This window comes from Euleptes europaea, chromosome 7 (assembly GCF_029931775.1).
Source record: "Euleptes europaea isolate rEulEur1 chromosome 7, rEulEur1.hap1, whole genome shotgun sequence".
Lineage (NCBI taxonomy): Eukaryota > Metazoa > Chordata > Lepidosauria > Squamata > Sphaerodactylidae > Euleptes > Euleptes europaea.
The window spans coordinates 7,581,592-7,602,169 of record NC_079318.1 but is presented as its reverse complement, the minus strand read 5'-3'; the positions used below and the strand labels follow the sequence as shown (position 1 = coordinate 7,602,169).

General features: G+C 41.4%; 1 protein-coding gene across 1 annotated transcript in view; it reads left to right on the top strand.

The window, feature by feature from the left end:
• The window catches only part of SHPRH (SNF2 histone linker PHD RING helicase), a 66,812-nt gene that overhangs the window by 36,811 nt on the left and 9,423 nt on the right, over positions 1–20,578 (top strand). The window contains exons 15-23 of the mRNA XM_056852793.1: positions 4,596–4,688; positions 10,377–10,484; positions 11,154–11,296; positions 13,667–13,840; positions 14,152–14,214; positions 14,846–15,071; positions 17,714–17,857; positions 18,224–18,325; positions 20,036–20,107. Of these exons, the coding sequence (XP_056708771.1) occupies positions 4,596–4,688; positions 10,377–10,484; positions 11,154–11,296; positions 13,667–13,840; positions 14,152–14,214; positions 14,846–15,071; positions 17,714–17,857; positions 18,224–18,325; positions 20,036–20,107 (1,125 nt within the window). The remainder of the gene's footprint in view (positions 1–4,595; positions 4,689–10,376; positions 10,485–11,153; positions 11,297–13,666; positions 13,841–14,151; positions 14,215–14,845; positions 15,072–17,713; positions 17,858–18,223; positions 18,326–20,035; positions 20,108–20,578) is intronic.

Below are 20,578 nucleotides of genomic sequence, written 5' to 3'. Positions count from 1 at the left end.
ATGCAGCTAGGACACTAGCCGCAGCATCAGATGCCAGAAGGGCATCCATGTTTTTTTTGAGAGTGGTATCCTTCCAGCTGATTCTACCTTAGATACCATGTCATCCATGTTTTCGAGAGTGGTATTCTTTCTAGCTGATTCCTCCTTAGATAACATGTCATATGCAGCTAGAACACTAGCCACAGCCTCAGCTGCCAGAAAGGCTCTCTGGGTACGCCCCTGGCAAGCGGAGTATATAGATCAAAATTGGTTATTATGGGCTTCCTGTATCAGGGAAAGACCTTGCTTGGAGACAATTTGGTCCCCATATCAGTGGAGACCAAAGACAAGTTTCTACGCAAGGAATCCAAGGGATCACTCCCTCTATGTCCTTTCGTGCATACCACATACTTCAAAGATACAGACCTGATCAACCTAAAAACCACCGGAACCAGAATCGCAGCTCCTTTAGTAAAGGAGGACGATTCAATAAATCTCCAAAATCCTCCACCTTCCAGGGCAATAAAGGGGATAAACCCGACCGCCCAACCAAACAGTGACGCCAGCCACCAGTCAGTGGAAGGCAGGTTCAGCCTATTACACCGTCAGTGGTCACCTCCCAACCAGGCCTCTGGGTCACAAACATTATCTCACAAGGCTATCAGATAGAGTTTTTCTTACACTCCTTCACATCGACTAGTAATATCTCCAACATTCCCCCCCCCCCAAAAAAAAAATCCGTAGAACTTCAGAGGCCTCTTAGACATCAAGGCGATGGAGCCAGTCTCACCATTAGAGCATACATTGGGAGTCTATTCAGTATTCTTTACTGTTCCCAACAAAGGCGGCGGATGGAAAGCCATCCTAGACCTCAAGTTTCTGAACAGATTATCCCATTAAAGCGCTTCAGGATGGAGACACTAAAGTCAGTCACACAGGTCCTCAGGGAAAAGCATTTTCTTACATTCTAATACACCCGGCACATTGTTGTTTCCTTCGGTTCCCGTACAAGGGACACCTCTTCCAATTCAGGGCCTTACGATTCGGGTTATCATCGCCCCTCCTCGAGTATTCACCAAAGTTCTGGACACACCAGTCACATCTCTGCGCAAGGAGGGCGTGAGAATGCACCCTTCTCAGACGACATTCTGATTTGCGCAAGCTCAAACTAGCAGAGCATAGATCATTCAGAGAGAGTTCTGAAGAGGTTAACAGAACACGGGTCATAATCAACTTCAGAAAGACCCACTTAGTTCCATCCCAACGATTGAGAGAGATGGGGGATGGACATAGACACACTGACAAACTCCTTATACCTTCCAGTGGACAAAAATCCACAACATTTCATCTCTAGCAAAGAAAGCGATTAATTCCCGGTCGCCTTCTCTAATGTCCCTGACCAAACTGAAGGGTCACATGTCTGCATGCATTCCCGCAGTTCAAGGGGCACGCTTACGAGCAAGACCTCTTCAATGGTTCTTAAGGCCGTACCAAAGAGACATACCAAGGAAGAAGTGACAGAAATCTCATCCTGACCGAGGAAGTCAGATCAAGACTAGTATGATGGTTTCAGTCTCAGAATTTGACGAAAGGAAGTTGGTATCTCCGTCCAACACCAATTCAAATCTTCACGGACGCGTGTCTATCAGGTTGGGAAGCCACACTCAAGGGACAATGGCTCAAGCAACATGGACCATCAAGAACAGAATCTTCACATCAGTGCTCTAGAAATCAGGACGATCCTCAGAAGCGACTACATTTTTCCTTGGGCCGAGTCCAACCTCTCATCAAAATCAGCAGAACATATTCAGGGCACAGTCAACATACAAGCAGACTGGCTCAGCAGACAGGACATCAGCGAGGCAGAATGGTCTCTACATCCAGAGGTCTTTCAACTTATTACTCAGAGATTCGGCACGCCACAGATTCATCTGTTTGCATCCAGCATCATCCACCAGCTGCCAAGGTACTATTCCATGTACCGTCAACAGGGGGCGGAACAAATGGACCTCTTAATGTCACCAGGGCCACACGACCTACTGTACGGGTTCCCCCCCTCCCTCCAAGGGTATTGAGAAAGGTACGACTTCAAAAAGCATCAGTCAGATTCATAGCTCCATATTGGCTGCGACGACCGTGGTTCCCATCTATAATTCAGATGTCCATACAGAACCATTGAAGACTTCCAGACAGACAAGATCTCCCTCTACAAGACCCAATATGCCATCCCAATCCAGGGTGGTACAAACTGACCGCATGGGCACTGAAAGGAGATGACTTATAGCCCTAGGTTATAGCCCTGTGGCTGTCACTACCATATTGACAACAAGGAAGCCATCAGGAGGGACAGAGCTTAGGGCTAGCTACCTGCACTCTACAAAGGCAACTGGCATCTATAGCTACCATAGTACCCAAGGTATCTGGATACCGCTTAACCAAACACCATCGCATAAAAGCCTTTTTAAGGGGCGTCAGTTATTTAGCTCCTCCTGTTAGACACAGGTTCACAACTAGAGCCTGCACACAGCTTTGACAGCACTCACACAACTACCATTCGAACCAATCACTGAGATAGGACAAAATGTAGCTGCAAGTTTCACAGGGAGCAGGACATAGTGCTTACATCTTCTGCACTAACCCCAAGAATCCTAAGGAGAAGGCCTGGCACTAGCTAGACCTAAGAAGGGCACTACCTGTTTACATTTATCTTACTAAAATTATTAGGAACTCTGACTCCTTATTCGTTCATATCTCACCACCTGACAAGGGCAAGCATATGTCCAAGGCATCCATTAGTAGGACCATCACCTTATACATAACACAGGCTTATAGAATAAGTAACCTACCTGCTCCTGCGGGCGTTACTGCCCACTTGGGAAGAAGTGCGGCTACTTCAGCAGCCTTCGACTGCCGTGCTTTATGGAAGAGATATGTAAGGCCGCAACTTGGTCCTCGGTGTCCACATTTGTGAGACACTACAAATTAGATCTATACTTGTCAGCAGATGCCGCCTTAGGCAGACGAGTACTGCAAAGTATACTTCAGGACGTCTAATCCTCCCAAGGGCGGGGGACAGCTCTTGTATGTCCCATAATGAAGATGCCCTTCTCCCTCTGAGCGAGAAAGAGCCTTGGCTACTTACCGTGAAGGCTTCTTCTGCTCAGAGGGACGAAGGGCATCTTGCCCGCCCAGACGTCAGTAAAATATAAATAAAACAAATAAAATAAAATTACAGGTAATCATGGTTACATCTAACTTCCAGTTGACATTCAATTCAAGTTAAACGCTGTTTGTTGGTTCATGACTTATAGTTATCCTAAAGGTTCATCGTTAATGTTTATTAGGAACTTATTTCTTGTATAGAATTATAACTAACATGTTTCTTCAGTCTATCTTAAATATATAAGGCTCGGAAAGTCTTTAACTGATCACAAGGGGGCGTTTACCCTCAGAGGTCAGAAAAATTTAAATATTTGGTTCCTGCCTCCCGAGATAAGAGGAAAAGGAAACACCCATAATGAAGATGCCCTTCGTCCCTCTGAGCAGAAGAAGCCTTCACGGTAAGTCGCCAAGGCTCTTTTTGCAAGTATGAATTGTGATTTTTAATTGCAAACCTCATAAATGAGTGTATTCTGTTAATTTAGGGTCCAAGAATCAGTTGTGTGCCATTAACAGTTGTGTGCCATTAATGGTGAGCAATTACCACTGGAGTGTATATTAAACACACATATACACGCATTGTGTGATACTACTGATGTCATTGGATTTAGAGTCTAATAAAGTGGAACCAGATGAATGTGGTGATAAAGGGCTGCAGTGGAAATGGTCAGATTTTCTTCCAGTCAGTCTAATTTGTATGATCACCTCTGAGTGGCAATTTTACCCTCTGATTGGTTTGGAAGCATTGAGATTATGCAGACGTGAACTGATTAGGGTCTAGATAGGAGATGCAATTATTGTTTTCCACAGTGGTAGTAGTAATCAAAAGTGATCTTATTTCAGCCTCTTAACCTGAATTGACAAACATTGTAATGCTGTTACAAGATCATTTGTTCACTGTCTCTAATTGTAAATTGTTATGTCCTATTCTGATTATTGCTTTATGGTTATATCAGCCTTGCAAGGTTTGAGGGGTCAGAGTCTACTGCTACCCCGGATAGCTGCCAATCTTCATCTTTCCCCACTTCCCTTTACATGACTGTTGGCAGCCTCAGTGCACCTGGAAGGGGAGACCACATGCAGTGTTCTACTATGTTGTCCCAACCTGGAAACACATCAGTCTCACCTTCCCTCCCTCGTGTGGAAAGGGAGAGGGCATAACAAGCAAATGTTTAACTGCAAGGCTGGTATGTGGCTTAATTTCTGGTGTGAGCTGAAACTGTAAAAAAAGTTACTGTTCTCTCTCTGTTGCATCTTCTGCTGGGCTGAATAGAGATAGTAATGTTTACCTCTGATAATAGAGTCATAGCTTCAAAAGATGATTTAAAAGGTTATTTATTTCTATGGCATTATGCCTGCAAATGTTCCCATGGTACAGGGATCTCATAGGCTAACCTTTTGTTGGTTTGTTGCTGACATGATGTGCTAAACTTAGTTTGCTTTTTATTGTCCCACAGAGGCTTCATTCAACACACAACCTGATGGAACTCTTGACAGCAAAGCATCCTGGGATACCCCCCACTTTACGAGATGGCAGACTTCAGGAGGAGGTGATTTTGAATTCATTGTGTGTATTTAAATGTGCGTTAAGGGATGCTTTCTGTACAATAGCCATTTTAGAAAAGAGAATAATTTCTGTTGCTCCTGGCTTTATGACAAGTTTGCTTACGAGTTCTGACATGTAAACAACTGCCAAATTTGCTTCTTCAGATGCATTCTGTGGCGTTCTCTTGTAAGCAACAACAAGCTGGAAAAGCAAACAAATGACTTCCTAAGGGAGACTGTCATGTCTGGCTTTTCCTAGGCTCATTCAAACTACCCTTTTAGGAACCAAGCTACACACTTCTCCTTCTCAGACATCCACCAAATTGAATTGGATCAACTCTTCCTGATGAGGCTTTTGCTTGTATAAGTTTAAATTGACAAAACGTGCTTTAAAAGCTGGGTGGAAGAAGACTGCATCAGTTAAAGTAGACCTGGGAGTTGTGAGGTTTAGCAGGGTGAAGATCCACATACCATAGACATCGATCTACATTTGAGTCTTGAAGTTTTTTGGCAAGGACAGGAATGAATGCCAAAAGGCTCATATATTGAGCAGTAGCGTGCAATAACTATTCCAGGTGGTCAAGACTGCAAAATTCGGGATGCAGATACTCAGTGGTGGAGCATCTGCTTTGCATGTAAAAGATCTCATGTTCAAGCTGGTCATCTCCAGTTAAAGAAATCAAGTGGTTTACTATTATTATTATCATTATTAATAACCTGCCTTTCTCACTGAGTCTCAAGACAGGTTGCAAAACATGAAAAGAAACTCAGGCAGCAAAGACATCCAATAAACAATGCAGTAGGATTACAGACCTGGAAAACAATGCAAAGAGGATTACAAAGGTGGAGGACATTGCAGTAAAAAAAGGGAGGTGATGTGTACAGCAAATATTGCAGTAGACTGCAATGCTAACCCTTGTAGAACAACCTCCTGTGCTTTTATTATATTACCATTCTAATTCTTTTGTAAAAATGCCTTCCTGAATATCTCTGTTTTGCACATTATGTGAAATGATAGATACGTCATACCAATCCTTCAGGTTGTAGGAAGGAAAATCATTTTGCTGTTGCTTTTTAAACTGTTACTGCTTAAATATACACTAACACTACCAGTATGTTTAGTGTTGCATATTAATGAGAGAGTTCCCTCCCAGAGGGTGTAATGTACAAAGTGAAGAAAAATAGCAGTTACTCTATCCATATGAGTCTTTTTGTAATGGTCAGATATCTTTGCTAAGCTTAGTTTGTAGTTGATAAGGCTCTGATATTCCCAGTGCTCATATAAATAGCCCTCTGTACTTAGTGAGGCACTGTGTTCTACGAGTAAGGGTTTGAAATGTGATTCCAAAGTAAATACACCCTATTAGATTTTATGATTTTTCTGGTTTCGTCTATGATCTTCTGTGCAGTCCCATATTGGGAATGCAAATGAGCAGGCCTACCTTGGAAATATCATCTCCTAACTTAAAACCATTAGGGGGCACTTGAACCATTGAAGCTGTTGCAGCTATTCCCGCCTAAATAGTCACATGACACCTCCTCCCTCAGTTCCTTCTTCGCTGCCAATGGAGTAGGTTGTTCCTCAGCTATTCTCGTTGTCATTTTACCTCAGAAAAATGCTACTGTTTATTGTTCTGTGATCAGCAATCTGGTATTTTTTTCTCAGTCTCATTTCAACTGTGTTACGTTCAGGAAGGAAAATTCTTTATTGCCCCCCCCCCCCCAGTGGGCAGGCTAATACTTTCTGAATGGCACAAAAAAAGGTTTTTTTTACAGTGAGTCTAGTGTGGGGCAAAGGTGAAACAGACTGATGCCCATAGTCTCTGTCCATTTTGCCTGGGCTAGGGCCATAATGTTTCAGGGCTTAAAGCTTGTTAACAGTTTACACCTTAAGGCCCACAGTGATAGGGCATCAAAATAAAAAGCTGCCTTTGGGGGAAGGCATTACTATCCTCCAACTCAGCTGCTGAAACCCAATCTGAGGCAGAAAAACCTTCCAAGCCTCCTTCACTGGGGTCAACCAAATCTGCCCTACCAGCTCTAACTAAGGAATCAGAACAGACTCAGACCCAGGCATGATCCCCCTTGGTTCCACTGTCAGAAGGAGAAGTGGAACCGGATCCAAGACAATCTTGGCATTGTTCTGTGACACCCCAGCTTTCCAGCAGTGTCATGGCCGTACTTCATGTCACTGGTGTACCTGCAAGAATGAGGTGATTTTGCCAAATCAGTTCCTGGACCAGATCCGATACAAGTGTCTGTTGGTCCATGGAAGCCTTCGGCTCCAGTGACTATTACTGCTCCACAACCACCATTAACTAGGGATCCTACTTTTGAATCTGATGAACTCAGGGAGGAAACCACTGTCAGATCCGAGGGAAGTTCGGAAGTGCCTTCAGACCACTCCTCTGATGAAAGGGTCAGGTACATCCCTGGAAGGATTTTTAAATATGACTACAGAACTTCATAGTAAACAGGCATCATTACCTGTGACTTCTCGAGGCTTGGAGAACTTTTATAAAGTGAAGACAATTTTGGCTTCTTGGGCTCCCACCAGCCATCGCCATCTTGAGTGGCATAAGAGATGTAATCAAGGGGCAGGCAAAGCTACCATGCTGCCCTAATCAACAAAGGAGGTGGAAAATATGATGCACTGGGGGAGAAAGGTATATTTATTGGCTGCGCTCTACTTATCTCTACTTATGAAGCCACAGTGGCCAGGAACAACTGTTTTTGTGAGAAAAATTAAGCTCTTACTTAGATGCCCTTTCAGGGGACAAGAAATCCTTGGCACTTCTCCTCCAAATGGAAATGAAAAGCTTATTGAAACAACAAATAAATGCCAGTTGACATGCAGATAATACCTCATCCAGAACTATGGCAACTTGTGTTTTCTATGTAGACATTCATGTCTGTACTCTACCTCATTACCTACTGACGCTTGTCAAAGAGCAGAAGATCAGCCATTCGAGTGACCAACATTGTTCTCTGAAAAGATAGATGAGACATTGTCTCAAATAAAGAAAAATCTGCAGACAGCCAAGTCTTTAGGAGTGATGCCAGCTGGCCTACTGACTTATAAGCAAAGGTCATCCTTTAGACAGTTTTGATATCCTTATCAAAGGGAGCAGAGATTTTACATTCAGCCCTGTCCTGAGTATTCTCCTCACAGAGGTTTTCAACAACTTCAACAATTTGGCAGATGAAAGTCATCATTCAGATCCAAGGGTGCTCAAGGCCATGAGGAAAAAAGGAGCCTCAGGCCTAGGGCAAGCCAGCCTTTGGAAAGACGGTAAACCTAGAGGACTGGCAATTATTATGAATAGATTAAGTGCTTACCTTAAAGCATGGCAGGCCATAACTAATGATACATGGGTGCTCATTATAATTGAGCAAGGTTATAGAGTAGAATTTGCATCCTTCCCATCACCTCAATTAGTCAGCAAGTCTGTGGATAACCATTTGTTTAAGCTGCAGGCAGAAGCGAATGCACTCTTGGAAAAGGGTGCTTTAGAGGAAGTTGTTACTTCAGACTCCCTGGCAAGATTCTACTCAGCCACTTTCTTGTTCAAACAAAATATGATGGTAATAGGCCAATTTTAGATTTAAGGGCTTTGAACAAATTTTTACAGGTTGCTAGGTTTCACATGATTTTGTTAGCATGATTTCATTTGCAGTGCTTGATTTAAAGGATGCTTACTTTCATATTGCCATCCATGAGGGACACAGGAGATGCCTTAGGTTCAGATATGGGGAAAGTTTTTAAGAATACTGTTCTTCCCTTCAACTTAGCAACTGCACCTCATGCCTTTACTAAAATGTATGGAACCTTTGGTAGCTTTTCTGAGGTTTTCCATCTTGATGCAGTTATCCATGAGGACATATATGCACCTACCCTCAGATCCCAATGTAATACTGATAGGGCAACTTTGTCATCACGGTTTGGGACACTTGCACCTTATGGCTTGGAGGATTGAGCCCAAGAATTTCGATTCTCTTCAGAGCTGACAGAGGTCTTGATTCAGGCCAGAAAGCCTGCTCATATAACTGTAAATGGGCACATTTCACAGCCTGGGCAACTCCCCAGGGTATTTCCCCACATAAAGCATCCCTTCCTCGTATATTTGATTGTTTACTCTCATCTAAAGCAAAACTGTTTCATCGATCTGTGTACATTTAGTGGTGATCTCATCTTTCCACCCTCGCATACAAACTAAATCAATATTTTCACACAATTTGACTGATTTCTTAAGGGTCTACTTAAGGACATACCCTCCGACACCAGTGATTATACCACAGGGTCTCTCTCATTGGTTCTGACCTATCTGATGTCCAGACCGTTGGAGTCATTGGCTACTGTTTGCTGAACCCATTTATCCATGAAAGTATGTTTTTTAGTAGCAATTACTTCGGCTTGGCATGTCAGTGAATTGGCAGTTCTCTGCATCAGGCCCCCACCCACCCATTCCTCAAGACCTTTGGGGAGACAACCCAGCTTGCAATTTCTCCCTAAAGTAGTGTCAGTATTCCACCTCACACAAGAAATCATTCTGCCTGCTTTCTTTCCCGTCCCAGCTTCTGATGTGGAACAAATGCTGCATATTCTAGATGTCAGAACAGTTTATTATTTAACTTAAATAGAACAGAAACATTCAGGAGGGATAATGCTTTATTTATTACCTACTCAGGCCCTTCCAAAGGGAAGAGAGCATCTTCTCAGACACTGTCACGTTGGATTGTGTCTACAATGAAGATTTGTTACACTGAGGCAGTTGTGCCATTTCCATTAGATGTACATGCATATTCCACTAGAGCTCAAGCATCTTCTGCAGCTTTCCTCAGAGGTGTTCCAGTCCAGGAATTTGCAGAGCTGCGACATGGCCATCCACTGAGATGTACTTCAAGCACTACACCTTAGACCTGGATGCAAGAAAAGAGGCATTGGTTGGGAAAGTGGTACTGCAATCTATGTTTTATAGAACGCTTCCCACCATCTTGGTGAGTAGCGTGTTAGAATCCCAATGTGGGACTGTACAGAAGATCGACAATGAAAACAGAGTTGCACTTACTTGTAACTGCTGTTCATTGAGTATCTTCTGTGCAGGGACATATTCCTTCCTGCCTGCCCCGCTGTGAGCTCTCAGAATATTCCATAAAGATTGTGCTTGTGGCACCTCAGGCGGAACTGTGGGAGGTCATGGGACTGTGTAGGCGGGAACAGTTGCAATGGCTCCAATGGTTCAAGCGTCCCCTGGTGGTTTTAAGCTAGGAGAAGATCTTTCCGAGTCAGGCCTTCTCATGCGCAATCCCAATGAGTGAATGAACAGAAGACATTTGATGACCAGCAGTTACAGGTAAGTGTGCCCCTGTTTAACATTAGTTATTAAAATAAGGTGAGGAAGTCATTGCTAGATGCATCAACAGCCTGTAATGATAAGCTCTTTTTCTGGAGGTTTGCCATGAAATAGTCCTGTGCATGTGTGATGTTGTTGCTTGCTATTGTGGTGTCCTTTGTGATGTTTGCAAAATTCAAGAAATTAAAAGTAGACCCCAACAGCCCCAGAAAGTCTAGAGTGCTGGGGCGGGGGGTTGCAGCACCTGTGTTAACTTAATATGTTTTTAATGTGTCAGAATTTGGGGAGAGGTTTTTATTTGTGCAAAGGAAACTGACTGACTAATCATTTTAAATGCAGTGTGAACAACTTCGACTTCATTATATGAGTAAATCAAATGCAGAAGTAGCTGAAGCCCATCAGGCTTTACAACCAGTGGTACAGACAATCCATGAACTTCAGAGGAAAGTAAGATTCCACTAACATGTTTGGTTTTTGCCTTTATAAATATATCCAAAAATTCTTTAGTTTAATTGTATTACAGTAGCATCTGGAGAATCACTTAGAAAATATATCACAAGTTGTGCACATTTATGCATAGGGGGAAATGTCCTTACTGAAACAGGTACATTGGAAAGGGAGTCCTAGGCGGTTATCCCTCAGATCATTTGTCCATACATTTGGCAAAAAACCCCTTATCTTTCATGTGAGGAATCAAATATGCTCTCCAAGGTGATTTCACGGCTTCAAACATTGCTTATTGTTTGTTTTTCATGGTTGTTGATTTTTTTGTCTTTTAAAAAACTTTCTGGAGCCAAACCATTAAAACAGGAAGACTGGAAGTTTACTTTCTAATAAGCTTTGCAGAATATTCTCTCTTCTGCAAAAGTTATTGAGGTGTGTCTGTGTCTAAAAATAATATCTGAAGCTAACTAAGATGGCTGAATAGATTGCAGTTGACCTGTGAGAAAATCTGCCAGTCATGTATTTACTTGAAGTGTGTGTTTTTCATCTACTGACTGAACTCTCAGCAGTTTCAAGAAAGGTATGCTTCTAATTCAGTGTGGCAGAATATGTGCACGGGGGGAAATAATTGTGAAGAGTTACTTATGAGCCCATTTTCTGTCCTTCATCTAGATACGTTACAATTCACCTTGGTGGCTGGATGTGATCCAGTCAGCAATACAATATGCCATTGATGAGGAGCTTGTTCAGCGGGTACAAAATGATCTAACCAGCAACTACAAACAACAAACTAATAAACTCTCTATGGCAGACAAGTAAGGCAAGACCAGCAGGGTTTCTCAAGATTGTCCCCCCCCCTCCCGAAGTCTTGTCCATTTGTGTTAGCAGACAAATGCAGTCGGTACTGGTGGCTTCAGGACATATGGGCTATATCAAGAAGCTAAATATAAAACTTCTCTCTCTTATGGGACATTAATTAAATAATGGTTCACTGAGCCTATTTATACTATTTGCATTCATTTTTAAGTTAATGCAAAAATAGATATTGACTTAATTGGTTAGGGGTTTTGTTTTGAAGATGTGGTTTAATAATTTTTCACTTTACACAAACAGCTGTTAAAGACTGTTTTTTCCAGTTACATAAATACAGATCAAGCAGGATTTATCCCCAGGCAATCTTCTATTACTAATATTAGAAAGCTTGTTACTCTAATTCATCATGCTCATAAGAAAGATTTGAAAGCAGTTTATCTGTTCTTAAATGCTGAAAGGGTGTGATTATGTTGAACTTTTTTTTAATGTCTAGAGGTTTTTGGTTTGGTGAAAATTTGAGACCATGGGCAAAAATCATATATGCAACCTCCACAACATGTTTATCATTTCATAATGTCTTATCAGATCCGATTTCTGTAAATTATGGGTTGAAACAAAGGTGTCCCCTTTCTGCGCTGCTTTTTAATCTTTCAATAAACCCTTGCATCTCATTCCTGAGGTTTGGCCGTTGCAGCTGGGGGGATGGGGGAGAAGGGTTTTTTTAAAAGAAAAATTAAAAAAGGGGGGAAAGCCCCATTGAAAACAGCGATGCTGTGTCAACAAAAAGCTGGCTCAGCACCGCTATTGATAAAGGGGTGTTCCTGGGCTGAAAGGGGTTACGAAGCCCCGCAGAATGCCCCAGGAACGCCTCCCAGGACGCCGGCGCAAGGACTTGCACCAACAGGATGCTGGTGGGAGGCCAAGCCAGCATCCGAGAACTGCTCTGCGGCACAAGTGGCTCTCTGCCGGCATCCATGCCAGTTTGCACAGCACAAGTGGCATGGACGCTGGTGTAGGGGTCATGGCAACTCCTAAGCCCATTTGGCCCCAAGCTCAGGAATAAGCTGTTAGTGATCCCAATTAGAGACTCTTACTCAGTAAGTGGTTTAAGATAGGTAATTATGAGAAGAGGAATTCAGCTGAATTTAGAAATGGATATATATAGAAATATTATTAACTGGAAAGAAGGGATATGGATTCTAAAAAGTAGAGAAGAACTGGATATAAAGGATTGGTTTCTATACTACAAAATAAGAGATATATTTAATAAAGACAACCAAATTGGATTCAATAGAAATAAATCAGAATTAGAGAAAATATTAATAAAAGGAAATAAAGGATTGATAGGTAGAATGTATAAATTGTTAATGGAAATTAATTTGGAACAAGAAAGGGTTAAACCAATTATGATTAAATGGATGAAGGAGCTAGGTTTTAACATAGATTTGGAACTATGGGAAAAACTATGGAAAAAAGAATTTAAATTTACAATAACCAATGAAATTAGAGAAAATCTATATAAAATGTTTTATAGATGGCATATAACACCAGTGATGATCTCTAAAATAAACAGAGAAGACAGGGGATTGTGCTGGAAATGTGGTAAGGAAAGAGGAACATATATGCATGTATGGTGGTTTTGTAAAAAAATCAAAAAATTCTGGAAGAAAGTTTTGAAGGAAACGAATGATTTGATTAATGGTAGTGTGAAAAGAAAACCATTATTTTGCTTATTGGGAATACCACCAAAAAATATCAATGATGAAGACAGAATTGTCTGCCAGTATAGCTTTGCTGCTGCAAGAATTATGATAGCTAAAGTTTGGAAGCAAGTGAATAAACCTTCAATTAATATCTGGAGAGAGAAGTTATGGATATATATGAGGATGGCCAAATTAACAGCAAGATTGGTGTTTGCAAGATACTGGAGGTTGAATCAGATCCCAAAAATCCAATAATAATTCTCTTCACAGTACTCCATTATTAAAGTGCCATTTTCTGGCAATAATGCCCTGAACAAAAACAAGAGGAGAAAGATAGGTTTGAGTGTGTTTATGGGAGAGCGCATGGGGTGGAGAATGGGGAAGGGGAGAGAGCGAGAGATTCCATTTGATCTGGCATCTGATCTCCCTTTGGGATATAAAATTCTTACATAGCTGTTAGATGTTTGATGTTTGATATTTGGTGTCTAGGTTGGGGTAAGTAGTTCATAGCTCTCTCCACTTCTAAGTATTTTTCTACCATCTAAATTTATGACACATGACTAGGATCTTTGTGCTACTAAGCAAGCCCCATCCACCTTGAGGATGTTGAATCCATACTGCAATTCCAAAATCAAGTTTCATTTTGATTTGCTTTTCCTTGTTTGCTAGATTCCGTGACTGCAGAGGCCTTCAGTACCTGGTCACAACTCAAATGGAAGAAGTGAAGAAATTCCAGAAGCTTGTAAGGGATGCTGTGAAAAATCTGGAAGGTCCTCCTTCCAAAGATGTTATTGAAGCTGCTACCATCTGCCACCTGCGGCCTGTAAGACTGCCACTAAACAAGTACGTGTAACTACTTATTTTGTGGCCAAAAACACTTTAGGTTTCATCATTTATATTCTTGCCCATTACCCAAATATCAAGATACACACAACAATTGGAGTAAAGTAGCAGTGTATATTTAGTAACTGGTTTAATTTTTTAATTTTGTTTTATTTCTATTACTCATTTTACAGTTTTCATTATTCGTTTTGATCTGTTTCCTTTCTTTAATCTTTTTATGGCTTTTTATTTGTTGGAAAAATTCTGTCAAACTTTGCTAATTCAGTGACTGATGTTTTAAATTTCTCTACTTACAATCTCTTGTATTCCAGCTGTGTCTTTTGTAAAGCTGATGAATTGTTTACAGAATATGAATCAAAACTTTTCTCTCACACGTAAGTGCTATTTTCTCCCTTCTTGCGATGAAGCAAATATTTTTCCTACATTTAAAAAAAAGTTTCTTCTGGGACAAAATTTACCAGCAGTGTGTATTACATTTATATGCTACTTTTGTACTGTCACAGAACTCAGTTCAATGCATAGTGTTCCCAGGTTTTCTATCCAGGTTCTGGCCAGACCTGTACCTGCTGAGTTTCAGTAAGGTTACAGCATCACATGACCTCCATATTCTAGTCCCAAAGTGTAGAAACAGACTCGCGTCTCTTGGGCTTCAGAGATATTTTGCTGGCTTCCATCCAGTATGTGCAGTTTCAGTAAATTATGCCTTTTGTCAGTGTGTTCTGATAAAGATAACTAATACCTGTTGTTTAAATTAAGATGACTTTCAGAGTGCATTTTGAATTGTTCGGGGGAGGGTCTGTGGCTCACTGGTGGAGTTTGGCAAGCAAAAGGTCCCATGTTCAAACCCTGGAATCTCTAGCTAAAAGGATCGGGTAATAGGTGATATGAAAACACCTCTTCCTAACTCTTTTAAAAGTTATAAAACGTGTGGAATTATTGGCCCAGTGTGGTTTTGTTTTATATAAAAAAGAACATTTGAATTCTTGCACTTTTGCATTATTTAAGTGTAAAAGGACAGATGGCAATTTTTGAGGAAATGATAGAAGATGAAGAAGGACTAGTTGATGATCGCTTACCGACAACAAGCAGAGGTCTCTGGGCAGCAAGTGAAACGGAGCGTTCCTTGAAGTCCATACTGTCTTTTGCCAAAGCTCACCGACTGGATGTCAAGATAATTGAAGAAGGCAGCATCTTCTTGGACCTTTTTGAAGCATGGAAAAAGGAATATAAGGTACAATAGTAAAAGGTGGTCTTCAAGAAAATTGCTATGATATCCTCAAGGAATGTCTGAGGCAGAGCAATTCAGTAGTGATGCACAAGAACCACAGGGCAGGTTGCATCAGGTGAAGCATGGTTGCCTGTACCTGTCCTTGCTCCCGCCTTGTCCACCATACAAAATAGCCCTATAACCCTCCATTAAGGATCAAGCAACAGAGCAATTCAGTAGTGATGCACAAGAGCCACGGGTCTTGATGTTTTCGGTTAAACATTAGGAAGACAGTTACAGCGCATTCCTGAGAGGAATGCCTGCGCTGGTCATAGGAGGTTTCAGCCCCGCCAAAACCTCCCAGTGGCATAAAAAAATCTGTGCAACCCTTCATAGGGTTGCATGGGAGATTTGCCAACTAAAAATGGTTGCACGGGAGATATCTCTCAAAAATAGAAAAGGGGCATTCCCGGCCCGAAAGGGCTTTGGAGGCTGCCTAAAGGCGGCTCCCCTCCCAGCCTGGCACCAGAACACCCTGGTAATGCCTCCTGGAACGCCGGCGCAGGCCTTGATGCCAGTGGGACGCTGGCGGAAGGCCCCATCAGCATCCCGGGGGGGCGCTGCCATGGCAGCGACCGGCATCTTGGCCTTCCCTCTGGCATGCAGGCCACTAACGCTAGCGTGAGTTGCTCAGACGCCAGCGCAGGGGGCCTGAACGCCAACGCAGTGCATTCCTGGCCTCTTAAGGGCTTTCGCCCTTCAAGCTCAGGAATGTGCTGTTAGAGCGGTGGAACAGGCTTCCTTGGGAGGTGGTGGGCTCTCCTTCTTTGGAGGTTTTTAAACAGAGGCTAGATGGCCATCTGTCAGCAATGCTGATTCTGAGAGGGAGGGCAGGAAAGGTTGTGTCAGTGCTTGGCTCTTGTGGCCCTTTCTTACACGCCCAGGGTAATGCTGATCACCACTTTAGGGTCAGGAAGCAATTTTGCTCCAGGCCAAATTGGCCAGGGATCCTGAAGGGTTCTCCCCCCCACATCTTCTGGGCATGAAGCAGGGGTCACTGTGAGTGTTTGGGGGGGGAGGGAGTTGTGAATTTCCTGCATTGTGCAGGGGGTTGGACTAGTTGACCCTGTTGGTTCCTTCCAACTCTATGATTCTATGATTCTAGATCAGGTTGCATCAGGTGAACCATGGTTATCTGTACCTGTCCTTGCTCCCCCCTTGTCCATCAGATACAATAGCCCTATAACCCTCCATTAATTATCAAGCGACATCATGCTTGCATATTATGACTCTTTGGTCCCACTGTTTATATTTTTCTATATATGTATGTATGAGAGCATGTGTGCACACATGCATGCTTGTCACAGTAAAATTATTAGTTTTGAAAGTGCCAGAGGGCTGATACAGATATTAATCATTCTTCTAAAAGCAGTTTTCCTTAATTAAATAACTAATTCTTTTATTTGATTCACAGCTTTTTATCACTAGCATAGCAGCCTTTTATTGAATGTAGAAGGAGGGCTTGGCAATACAGAAGGAAAACTGACACAAAGCAGCCATTTGTAACAGTAATATGCTTCTAGTACTGACAGTGGAGAACAAATTGTCTCTTCACATATGGTTGCTTGGAGGACACATAGAGGCCCGTTGCCAGTGACAAAGAGTAATTGTACATCTGTACCTCCCATCTGTCCAATACTGGTAATGCTCAGTTGAAAGGAGCATGCCTAATATTTTGGGTGTGGTGGAACACAGGCAGGATGGTGCTGCTGCACTCGTCTTGTTAGTGGCTTCCTAGAGGCACCTGGTTGGCCACTGTGTGAACAGACTGCTGGACTTGATGGGCCTTGGTCTGATCCAGCAGGGCCTTTCTTATGTTCTTACGTCCTTATGAAAATGTACTACCTGAACCAAAGCTCAAGTGTGACACCATCCTTTTAAGCTGTGGCCACTGTCCAGGGTTTATGATCTTCTCCCAGTACCCTATTGTATAGAGTTGGGAGGTTCAGTAAATGCATTTTTAAACTGTTTATGTTCCTTAATCTACAGATAGTGAATTACCAAAAAGTGACAAATGCATTTTTTCATGATTAGAAAAAATAGGGATAATCTGAGAAATCCCAGTTCTACTCTCACCCCATTTGTTAAATGTACTTGTGAAATGCCTAAACCCATTTAGTATTCCTTTTCAGCACTGATCTCACATCTGTAATTTCAGAATATAAAGTTTTTGTACTGTTTTATAAAGTTATTGTAAGGATTCAGGTAATGCATGTGAAACATGTAAAGAAAGCTCTATTGTTGTCATTTTAAAAAGTAGTTATTGTCTAGGAATTTCCCACAGTGTTGCTATATTGCAGTGGCTTGATTATTTTTATTAGTCTTTTTAGAGCCCTGTTTGGTATTCTTAGTTTTGTGAAAATGGCTGGTTTCTCCACACAGTTATAGAAGCATTTCTGGCTTATTTTGATTTTCCACTGAGTACCTGAGTTGGAAAGAGTCCGTACATATCACAGTATATTTTGTAATTACAAGGAAGGCATTTTAGCTGTAATTTTCCACTAGTTTTTATGTCCACATTCTGAAATCCACTTTCAGTTGTGAAGATGCAACTTTTTGAAAGTTAAACCATGCCTACAGTTCTGTTCTTACATTTGAAATCTTAGCTGCTTCATGAATATTGGATGGTCTTGAGGGATCATGTGTCTGCTATTGATGAACTCGCCATGGCCACAGAACGGCTTAGAGTGCGTCATTCAGAAGAGCCAAAACCAAACCATCCTGTTCTTCACATAATTGATCCACATGAGGTAACTTTTTTTAAAATCTAAAAAGGATTGCTCAGTTTCAGCTTGTTGTTAAGCTTTGGTAATTGAAGACTAGTTCCTGCCACTGGAAAGACTAATAACGCACTAATCTTTACAGGTTATCAGTTTGCTTTTTTTATCTCTGCATGGCTGTAGAGTTAGAATTCCTTCCAGCCAGTTTTTTTGTCTAGTGTTATGTGTGGCATGTCCTGTGAACCTGGCGACTTCTACAAATTGTACTTAAGTTCTGGACAAGAAGAAACATTTGAATAATTGCCATCAGAAATGCTTGAGACAGCTGTTCACTGTAGACATTTTCCTAAATCTTGTAATGAATCCTCACCTGAAAGAGTAAAATTGGTTTTCTAGGTAGAACCGAATAGAGTGAAACTTTTGAATGATAAAGCAGTTGCCAAATCACAGCTTCAGAAGAAACTGGGCCAGCTACTGTATCTCACTAATCTAGAAAAGGTAAGGCTGACCTATCATAAATATATATTCTAGTGTCAGGTAGGTAGGTAGGTAGGTAGGTAGGTAGGTAGGTAGGTAGGTAGGAGAGAGAGAGAGAGAGAGAGAGAGAGAGAGAGAGAGAGAGAGAGAGAGAGAGAGAGAGATTTTGGTAAGATGGACCTCCCTAGCATCTTCTAGACATGATTTCCTTTTTCGTCTACCCTCATGTTTCTTGCATATCTAAAGGAGAGAGTCTAAGAGTAAATGCAGCATAGAAATTAAGAGAGGCTAGAGAGGAAGCTGCTGTAAAACAAAGCCCTCTATAAAATGGCTATTCACCTTAAATCAATTTTTTTTACTTTTAATAATAAATTTATTCAATAAAATAAACATCAACAGAAAACATACAACAATATTCATAGTTTAAAATACGATATATATATATGTTTATATAAAGTTTATATATGTGTAAACTTAAAAATTTAACAGATACAACGTATTCCAGTATCCTCATTCATACTGCCACACCAAAAACATGGTTTAGTCCTCTGTAAAAATAGCTAGACTATCATCGCTACACATCACCTTAAATCACATTTATTCCATCCTTAAAATCTAGTATGTACTTAAGGGACAAATAACACACTTGCACTTCTGTGACCACACAACTGCAGATGCTTCTTACAGAAGTTTAGAGCTTTGACTCCCATCTGTAAAGAATTTTTTTTCTGGAATCTGCATAATATACATAAATATGACAGGGCTTTGTATCTTCAGGTCATTGGAATCCCTTACTGGTTAAAAATATTCTGCCTCCTTACCCACAGGGTTGCAAACATCAACATTGCTATTTGTAGATCATGGGCATGTTCTAGACAATTGTATAGGAAACTCTAGACTCGAAACATCTTGTGCTTTGATTCTTAGTAACCCATGAGGCAACTGCTTTTGAGATTCAGGGGAGTTTTTCAAGTCATTTTGTGGCATGGAAGGAGATGTTGCCCAAGAATAAACAGGTATATGTCATTCCAGGCGTATGTAGCTCATAAGCACACTTTAAAAGATCTCCTTGATTTGTGACAGTTTTTCCTACAGGGCAGACAGCATCTCCCAGAACAGAGATTTGGGAAATGATGTGGGAGTACCTCCTTCGTTCTGAGGCCCAGGTTGTGGCTGCTAAGAGCCTTTATATGCTTCCTGGCAAAGTACACCCTGTTTACATCACCCAACCTAAAGGTTATAGAAAAAGAAGTCGTATGACTTGCCAGGACTCTCAGAACTTTGTTCTGCTTGTTACCTGCACTCTAATGACATTGCATGTGTCATTTGACTCACAAAGGCAAGCACATGTGCCTGAACTTTAATGAATTTCTCAATCAGCATTCCATGGAATCCCAGGGCTAAATTTAGAAAACAGCTTTCCGTTTTTCACAAGCGTAGTTCAATAGGGAACTGTAGGTGATGAATGTAGACTTGTTTTTCCCTTACTTTCCTCAAAAATAGCTTTCATACCAATTCCCAAACTGATCTATAAACTCATTCCACTGGATGTCTCACCATATTCTTTATTTTTATCTCTCGAAGTATAATGGACTCATTTACCAAGTTATGCAAAGCAGTATTTAATAATGGTTTGGCAAGCAGATATAAAGCTTTAAAAATGTTCAGCATCAAATCATCTCTAAAATATTTTAAGGCCTAGCTAATTGTCTTTGTTTAATGGTTTCACAGTCTCAGGATAAAACAACTGGAGGAGTTAATCCAGAGCCCTGTCCAATTTGTGCCCGGCAACTGGGACAACAGGTAAAAAGTTCAAGTTTTCTGGATAGAACACTTAGCAAGGTTTCTTTGTTCGCAATTCAAGCTGTGCCCAGTCTCAAAATTGAATCCCTGTAGTCTTATGGCACATAACTAAAGAGAGTTACTCCAGTCTAAGCTCATTGAAATGAATGGGCTTAGACTGGAGTAACTCTCCTTAGGAATGCACTGATAAACATATAAACATATGGCTGTGTGCCCTCTGCAGCTGCTCAGCTGTACCAAGCAAAGAACGGAATTTAGAACTAGCCTCAAGATCCAGTATCCTAAGTCAATTCACATTTTAAAAATAAATTTCTAGTTGCAAAGGTAGGTTTTAGCTTGAATTGGTAATATCTAGTTAAGTAGCTTTGAGGCTGAGGGAGACTGTTTGGTGGGGGTGGGGGCATGTAATTTCAGCACTGCAGAAACTTTGCCCCATTCCATTAATTATTGGAAGCAAGATAGCAAATACTG